General features: G+C 43.8%; 1 protein-coding gene across 1 annotated transcript in view; it reads right to left on the bottom strand.

Annotated features, from left to right (window-relative positions):
• The window catches only part of LOC147726908 (uncharacterized), a 456,046-nt gene extending 447,002 nt beyond the window's left edge, over window positions 1-9,044 (bottom strand). Inside the window, exons 1-2 of the mRNA XM_086963536.1 lie at window positions 8,954-9,044; window positions 5,860-8,481 (exon numbers count right to left, since the gene is read on the bottom strand). Of these exons, the coding sequence (XP_086819662.1) occupies window positions 5,860-8,481; window positions 8,954-9,044 (2,713 nt within the window). The remainder of the gene's footprint in view (window positions 1-5,859; window positions 8,482-8,953) is intronic.
• Between the last annotated feature and the right edge of the window lie 614 nt (window positions 9,045-9,658).

Genomic DNA, 9,658 nt, shown 5'->3' on the forward strand with positions numbered 1-9,658 from the left:
GATTTGGGACTAGCATTTATTTTCCTGATAATTGTTGAGGTGAGGCTTCCACCTTGTCTAGTTCAATTTTTACGTGTACTTACATAGCACTTTTCACAATGAAATATTTGCCTTTTTTATGTAATTTCTGTGTGCACACCTATGTAATGACTTTAAGCTTTTTGATTTGATGTTTATTTTTAGCAAGTGTCCATTTTTCGTAAAGCAGCTTGCCCAAAAATCAAGCATACATTAAAGTCATACAGGTGTGTTAGTTTACATGTCGTAAACATCAACATTATGACATCGCCGGGAAACAGCGTTTACAACGCCGGTAATACCACATGGGTAGGTCACAACATTGTCTGCGTTGTTACCACACATGGCATTACATCGCAAGTCATTTCAACAGCTTGCGTTAGATGGCGCGCAACACCAGGGAATGTGTTGGATTTTAAATCCAACACATTCCCTGCTGTTGCGTTAACTGGAGTAGGAATAGTAATTTATACTATTCCTAAATCCAGCGCGCTATCTAGCGCAAGTCATAGAAATGACTTGTGATGTAAAGCCATGCGTGGTAACCACTCGGAAGATGTAACATCTGCGTTGTAACCTACTGCAGGGTAATAGATGGCATTGGTAACGTCATACATTCGACATCACCACTACACATTGGTATGCTATAGCTTGTTTGTGTAATTTAAAAATGCACAAATTCTTTGCAAATGTGACCAGACAAGTTAGGCAGGTAATGTTAGTGCTTACCTTTGGTTACCCTGACGACGGTGCTGATTTTATTTGTGTTGAAGCAGCAGCTGCATGACTTGTAGGATCTAATCCATAGTGGTACAGGAAGTGTAAAGGTGAGTGAAGATGAGTTTCAGCCTTGTACGCATTGCTTTCCGCCAACTCAGGGGTGGAGGTTTGACTGCCACAGTTGCCTCAGCTGGAAAGCACATCATGATTGGCCTTGCGAAAAAAGCGGCTGGGCTCCCTCCATCAGCCAATGTTCCCTGAGACCCCAGTCAGAGCAGGTGAACAAAACCGGCAAAGCCAGTGGGAGCCGGGCGGTCTTTCAGCTGACAAACCGCACACATTGCCTACTAGGCAAACAGGGTATCCGCCACCGCTGCCACAGCAGGACTGTTGCCGCCAAGATCATAATCAGGCCCTTACTGTTGAGACTAATTTGGACAAAACTGTGCCAATGTCTTATCAGCTTGGCTGATGCCTTTGCAGGGTTATTGCTTAGCAGAGAGCTTATATGCCAACCAAATAGGATAACAAAGTGGTTGATCCAAAGGACCAGAAAAAACTGTTTAATAGCATATAGATCTTTTTTGGTACAAATCACATCAAGCATATTAAACTTCTTCGGGTGAGTTGAAGTTATACAGAGTTACTATCTCTCTAAATTATACTTGGTGTGTGTATCAGCAAGATCTTCAAAATGTACATTTAGATTTCTTACCCGAATATTGCAACCATTTACTGATGTCACGAAAGTCAAGTGTACACATGATGTTCCAGTGCTGCTCCAAGGTGACCACTGGTCAGGCTATATAGTATATGAATATTTGTCAATTGGCTCTCCCTAAATCAACCAGTCTTAGCACTAATACCTGCAAGTCTGCATGTGCACTCTCTGTGAATGTCACGCATTTCAGACAATACAGAGCAATTACCACAAAAGCTCCACTGCGTTTCCTATCTCTCCAAGAAATAATAATCTGCTAACCTGGAAGGATGAAGTCATTCGTCAACAAAAGAAATTTCTTTTAACCAAGAGTGTTATACACATGAAGTCAAGATCTTTCTCCATAATGAAATCAAATACATTTGTTTAAAAGGTTTTATATAGCGCTGGCTAGACCCAGAGGTATCAATGCACTTTACTTTTAGAGTATCAGACAATAGTTGCAGGTTACATCATTACAAAGATTACACAGTTATTAGAACATAGGTACATAGTTACATGTTAGGCCGAGATAAACAATAAGGGCATATGGGTAAGAGAAAAAGCAGGTAAGGAGAGAGATTCAGGGGAGAGGGGGTAGGAGCAAGGGAAGAAGACAGTGAATGGAGGGAAAGAGGGGGAGGGTGAGGGACACAGCATGTAAGAAGAGGGGGAGGGTGACAGTGACACTAACTGGTAATTGAGTAATAGCTGCGTCCAAAGTCCAGTAAGCAGTGATCCCAGGGGAAGTGGTATCATTATCCCAACTCTGTTGCGCAAGGTTCCATTTACGCAGTGGACTCTCTCAGAGGGGTCTCTGAGACTCAAAGGCCTACCTACTGGATCCTTCCCCAAAAAGGGGTAAGGGAGTGCTTTGGCAAGGGGCGCCATACCATACCTCAACTGTGAGTGGCTCCCTTGGCACTGTGGACTCTCTCAGAGGGATCACTGAGACTCCAGAGTATAATAATTGGATCTTTCCCCAACAAGGGGAGAAGGAGTGCTTAGTTAAAGGACACAGGGGACTAGGCGGCATAGTAGACAAGGGGGGAGATTCATGGGAGAAGGGATAAGAGCAGAGGGAGTAGACAAAGAATGAAATAGGGAAAGCGATGGGGGAGGGTGAGAGACAGAGCATGAATGAGGGGGGATCTTCCTTATCTCTGCTAGCTCTTCAGGTTTTGCTCCCTGCGTTGGGTTTGCCATTGATTCCTCCATCTTGTGTCCACGCCAGATCCCGACACCTGATTGCAGCTGGTCGTTGGGTCAGGCAGTGGCAGTCCCAGGAGTTTCATCGCTTCCTTCAGGTCCATGACATGTCGAGCTTTGTTACTGAACTCAAACGTGAGGACGAAAGGATATGTCCATCTATACCTAATGTATTTCGCTTTTAGTTTTACGGTCACAGTCCTGAATTGCTGGCACCGCTTTAGGGTAGCCTGTGCTATATCTTGAAATGGCTTGCCCCCGCACAGTGTCCAATGTGTCCTATTTACTTTGTGTTGCGGCCGCCATTTTAGGGTCAGACATCCTCGCTTGCCAGCCTTATTGCATTTACCCCTGGCTTTACTTATGGTGCACTTCCAGTGTATGGCCTTCGTTTCTGCTGTTATACCTCTGCTATCGAGCCACAACCTTTTCCCAACGCCAGTCTCTGTAGGCCGCTGTTCTGGATTAGCGCCTCGCAGTCGCGCCTTTGCATCCCTCGGCTCCCCACTGCCTGCTGGTGTAAGTTCTCCTTAAGCCCATCTAGCTGCTGATCTAGCGCAATAAATCTGGTGTCCAGTGCGTTGAATCCCGAGCGCAGTTCCAGCATCAGCGCAGAATTGTCTGGTGGAGTTGTGCCTCCTGCTGCACCAGTCACTGCCTCAGCCTCCACGCCTGCCATTTATTGTCTTCAGCGCTTCAAATGGCAACTTCTTCTGCAGGGGGTCTTTATGTACCATTACCCTGGGATGCCAGTGTGTCATGAGGCTGAGGGAGTGGTGCTCAAGGGCATCTGCCTAGTGCTTGAGTTACCAACAAGACCGACCGGTCGATATTTCAGCTCATGAGTAGTCAGCAGCTGTCAAGGAGGAGAAGGGTTCACCGCAATGCACCCTGTTTCAGTCAGGCAATCGAGAGACTCCCGCAACACAAATATGCATGGGGGGTGCAGGAAGCAATCCAAAGGTCAGGGGAGCACTTCAGTATTTGCACCTCCTTTCACCACTGCTGCACACTCATGCTCCCTGGTATAAATGCTCCCATGCTCCTGTCCTGGGCACCACAGTACACCTGTGTCTTTAGCTGGAGGGGTGTTAAAACAAATCCCCAGGTCTCCACCCGCTCTCCTGCTCGACAAAAAGCTGATGTCGATTTTGGCGGCTTTGTCATATGTTGGGGGTGAGCACTGTAATTAAAATCCGCTCCCGGTCGTGGAGAATGTAGGCTGTGGGATGCACAAAGTTATGGTCTAAGGGTCGTTATTAATTGCCTAGAAGCACAGTGCACACTTTGAGGAGTTTCATCCCCAGCATATTCAGAAGGTAGCCACCAGGCCAAGGGGAAATCCGCAGAATATATAACCCACTTCCGGGTATTTATTACTAATCACGCCTTGCCAGAACATTCGACATTGTGTGCCTCCTTCATAGACTGGTCTTCTAAAAACATTATTCTCTCTGCCATGGCTGCTGACTGTATCTTTGTCTGGGACCTTAACATTTCTGGCCAATAGGCATAATTACTTGGATTTGACACTTAAGCACAGCCTCTCAGTCATCCAGATGGTAAAGTGCTGTGTTTCTGGATGTAGGTTGCAGTTTGGTCACTAACCGATGCAGACTGGCTGGCCTTTGACACGCCTTCGACATAATCATACTTACCTCTCCCCTTCCTCTCTTTCCTGGCTCTCCTCAGTCTCATAGCTCTGTCTGCTCATCTGCTGTGCACCCTTGGATGCACTTTGGTTCATTACCCACCAACTCATCAAAAATCTGATTTCTTTTCTTTCCATCTTAGACCTAGCCTCCGTCATGCTTTCTGTTAGCCATCCATTCCAACGCTGTTCATCTTCCCATACCAGCCCTGTAGTTATTTTCTACCTTTCCCACTCTTTTTCTACTCATGCCGTCATTTCTGCCTTCGCTTGAAATTCCAGAGATCTTGTCACATGCGTCTATTTTCTCTCATCGTCACCATTAAAATTAGCATCTTTTAGGATTTTCTGCCTATTCTATTTCAACACTCCAGAATGTTACAGCACTCTTTATGTTTAATTTACTTTTCCTTTTCTATTGCGCTTAGCCAACTTCACTTACTTCATCATTCTCAACGCATTGTGTTGAAAACTGTTTCATCTTTCAATCTGTTCCTGACTCTCCTACCTCCTCTCTGTCTATCCTTATATAAGGGTTCTCACTGCTTCCATTTCTCAACTACGATTCATGGTTACTTCCAGAGTATTTGCAACTTTCGGATTTCGCTCTTTTGCCCTTTTGGCTTACTTTCTGTACAGGAACATTCCTCTTTCTTCTTTTTCTCTATTTTCATCCTGTTCATTGGCCTTTTTCTGCAGCATATATCACACTTATTGTGTCAGGTTTATATGTATCTTATAAGCCTGGGAGGAGTTCATGGAGTTCCGCTCTGCGAAACTCTGCGAAGTGCAAAAAAACTCTTCTGCACTACGCGGAGCTCCGCGAGCAGCGAGTGCGTTAGATAAATGCTGTTTGTGGTGATTTTCAGTACCAGTATCTGCACTGTGCAATCATCTTGAGCGGGACCATGCACAGCGCAAGCAGGCACTGCCTCCTTTCTGCCGCTCGAGTAGATTTTTACTCAAGCCGCAGCTTTCTTAATGTGAACAGATGGTTTCTAAACGCAAGCAGTCGCGAGCATACGTGACCACTCGCAATGAGAAATCTGATCGCCCGCATTGAGAAATCTCGTTGTGAGGTTGATTTTCCACGTTCATACTCGCCAACTTGATGATGATGGCCGCGGAGCGGAGTTTTTAGAACTTCGCGAGCTCCACGTAAGGCGGATTGCGGAAAACTCAGCAAACTATGCGATGTGAAGCGGAGTTCACCGCCCAGATTAAGTATCTTACCTTACATTTATATTTTGCGGTAAAGAGTTCTGCTGTATTTAAGCACTTTTGATTAAGTCACCATACAAGCTGACTAAATAAATACCAATATGCACATCAGGTTGCACAAGCAAAGTCTGTGTGTTACTCTGTGAATTGAACATTAACCTTCACATTAAGGTCAGAATTACATATTTCACTTAAGAGTAGTGATAACTTCTGTTACAAAACAAAATAATTTCAATGTAATACTGATACTTAAATGAGTTATACATAATTTATATTTTGCTGATAAAATAAACTGATGCGAAATAATGGGAATAAGCAATTAAGTAATTGCAAAACATACCTTTCTTACCAAACTGTTTTCTAGTCACTTCTGCTTTCCGACTGTATGCTTGGATTTTTTCGGCTTTCTTCTGATCATAACTTTCAGAGTCAGATTTGACTAAACGAAGAACCAGGCAGTCCCCCGTCTCTGAAAGAGTGAGTGATGTTTCACTGTCACGGCTGGCTCCTGGTGTGTTCTCCAGTACTATACATTCGCCAAGCTCTCTGTTTTCTTCCACTTGCTGACTGCTTTGGTTTTCTGATGGTGCTTTCAGGATCTCACCTTTAGCAAAATCCTTATCTTCAGGAGACCCGAAGGAGTCAGAGTTCTCAATTTTTTGTAAGACGTTGCCCTGTAAATGTTCCTCTTCTAGCACGAGGGACTTCTGAAACATACTTTGGATATCAAAACAGCTGCGGAATTCTTTTTCAAGTGGGGCTTCTTTTTCTTGCTCTAGCATTGGGACTGGATCTCTATGTGCAGTGTCAGGCTGTTTGGCATCTTTGTTGCATCCAACATTCTCTACAGAACCCAAGATACTGGCTGGCGCTTGGCTTTCACCTTGAATGATTACACGCTGCTCCTGCTCTCCAGTTACTACAGTCACGACTGAACTCTTTCGCCTCTTCCCCTTCAACTCCTTCTCCAGAGCATGAGACACCTTATAGAATTGTGACTGTATTTCTAATGGTTGTGCTGAGTACCACTCTGAGTAGGCACTTTTAGCTCTGTTATTTCCTGGGGTGACAGGGCTATCAAAAAATGACGTTGCTTTGCTTGATAAAGGTATACTTGGAATATCTGTAGGATCCTGTGCATCATTGTGGTGGTCACTGTCAACTGGCTCTTCATCAAACCCACTTTCGGTTAATTCAGGTTGTTCTTCTGAAAGGCTACCCAAAGGCTCAAAATCCTTATCTTCTTTCTTCGTATTAGAATTTACATTTGGCCAAGACTGAAAAGAAGGAATGCCGATATTGTCTTTTCCATCCTTCATGGCACAGTCACCATCATTCATGAAGATGTAATCAGCATTTTCCTCTGGTTCAGAGAGGCAAAGGGGCATTTCATGATCGGAAGGTGTGGAGTCATGTGTCTGAGAAGGTTTGGACTCTAACAGACTACTTAGTGATGATGCGCAGCTTAAAGACTTGTTGATTTCCACCCCAAGTTCTTGAGCGAGTGAGTCTATAGTGGTAATTGAGGCTCCTTCTTCTTCCTCCGGCAGTATCCTACAAATAGGCGATGACCAGTGCGTTGAGAATGAATCTTTTCGAAGTTGATAAAGAATAAATGTTTCATTTAAAGCTTCTGGAAATGTTTTTCTTCTTACAGCTTTAGGTCCAAAATATGACTTCTTGTTACCGGGGAGACAGGGGACAAAATGGATGTTCTTTAATTGAGCATCATTCCATGACTTAACTTTAGCTTGATAACTTAAGCAAGCCACACTTGATGTGCTTGGCTTCTGCTGATTGTCCACATTATGGTTGAATTGGGATGATCTGGTCTCTACTATATGGGAATCATCTCTGTCCCCACCATAGTCTGCGGTACCATCACTTAGTAACTCAGGCACATCACATTCATCAGTTAACCAAGATGGTAACTCTGATATATTCCAATGCTTATTACTAGATTTGTTTAGAAGTGGACATCCATCCTCTCTAATGGTATGTGAATGTGGATCTTTACAGTCAGCAAATTCTTTAGGTGGCGGGATATCTGAGTACCACTCAGGACGCATGCAATTGATGTAAGAGTCATCTCTTACTTTGTGTTGATCATCTGGAAGTGGACTTGTGCTGCAGGAACCATCTGTTACAGGATAGTCTGTGTCTTTTGAATGATAGCTTTTATGTCGCTTTTTAGTTTTGTTGTCACATTGGTTACTGTATTCAGTAGGTTCAATATGAACTACTACAGACTGAAGTTCTTTGTTATAATTAACCTCAATATCCTTTTTGGTAATGCTTACTTTGAGTATTGCGCTGTCTTTGTTGGCAACATGAGCTGTATTTTTAGGGTTTGGTCTATGTTTTCCATGAGCATCTGTGAGGTTCTCATGACAGTGGTAGCTGAAACACTGACTCTTTTGGTGATGCCCGCCATGATAGCTCCTGCTCTTCTTTGGGCATTTTCCCTTTTCTATAAGAAGGTGAGTCCTACTATTTGATAGAAAACCTTTTTTTAGTTCCACGTTCACATTTAAACAGTCACATTTAAATTCTGTGGTAATTGGCCATGTTGAAGATGGGAATGAGTCCACAGGGCTTGGAGAATGCTGGAGAATGATTCTTCCCCCTACTGAAGCTTTTGACTCATTTAGTGTGACTACTGCAATGACCTTTTCGTGTATATCATTACTGGTGGAGGGATGGCAATTTGGGTCTCGAATTCCTCCCAAGCTGTCTTTAGATCTATCGTCTGTCACATTCCATTTAGCACTGTCTACCTCAGTCGTGCTCCGATTTCCATTCCTATTTGCACTGTGAAAAATGTTGCTGTTTTCATCAGACATTTCCAAGTTCAGAGACTGAGATGTGGCACATTTGTTTTCATCTATATCCATTTCATCTTTCTGATCAATGATTTGTATGCATTTGTGATTATATTTACAACCAACTTGAAGGTGTTTATCTGAAGAAAAAAATGACAAATTATCAACTGATGAACTTTATCCATACACTGTAATCAATTATTTCAATTATATCAATTATTTCAAACAACTTGGATCTTTGGTACATTTAGTAGTGCATCTTATCAACTAAGTTCTAATGTGTTTGACATGTCATACAAAGATAATTTTTTTGCTTTAAGTTGAAAATACAGCAATCAAACAAACATTTTCCTTACAATATCTTTAGAGTAGGCTTCAGGCTCAGCCATTGGCTTTTCTCATCCAGCATCTTTCAACTTTTGATATGACGCTTTATCGGGCACATTGTGGCTCTGGAAGGAGTTTTTCACTATCACTTGACGCTATTAGATTTTAAGGATGCAGTGCTTGCATTGAAATGCATGAATAACTACTTTACAACAATAAGCCTCTTGCTTGCTCCACATTCCTCTCGTTCTTTCCTCACACCTCTCCATGCATGCTCCAAGTTACCTCTGTCCACTACCCACTCTTGTTTGTCCACCCAGCCCCTCCCTCTTCCTCCTCTCTGTGGACCTTGTTCCTTTTGCACACCACACATCATGGTCCATCCTCTTTCCCCTGTATTCTCCTCATTCGCTATGCTTGCAGAGGGTTTTGTGGATGCTGGCTGGGGCGGCTCCTCCGTTGGAGCGGAAGATCGTCACCCCACTTAAAATTCCCCCTCAAAGCCCCAGAGATGAAAAACAAAATGGTAATTTATTAGCATTTTATTTTTCATTCCCCGGCCCGAGCCGAGCACCAGGATGGGATGGGCCACTGCCAAGTGACAGCAACAGGGAGGAGGGTGGCCCCACTAAAGCAGTGTTTGAAGTGCCCATGTTCTTTTTTCCCGGCCGTCTTTGAAGGCCAGCCACGCATGTGCACTTTAAACCTGTCAACCAAGCTGTCTTACTCTAAGTAAGCGCAGGCCTCCAGAGTGCTGTGGAGTGGTGAGTGAGGCAGCTCCCACCAGTCCTGTCGCTGCTCACATGCTGCATGTGAGAAGCACCAAGAATAGCCAAGGAAGTTCCAGCTCCAGTTTCAGTAGAGAAGAGGTCAGGAGTGAGGACGTCGTGTAAGGTAAGTTTTATTTTTATTTATTTTTGTAATAACATTTTCCACACATGCGCTCATCCTCCATCCCTGTAGATGGCAGCCACCACTGGATGCTGGTAA

Source organism: Lissotriton vulgaris, chromosome 3_1, assembly GCF_964263255.1.
Source record: "Lissotriton vulgaris chromosome 3_1, aLisVul1.2, whole genome shotgun sequence".
In the NCBI taxonomy this organism is placed as follows: Eukaryota; Metazoa; Chordata; class Amphibia; order Caudata; family Salamandridae; genus Lissotriton; species Lissotriton vulgaris.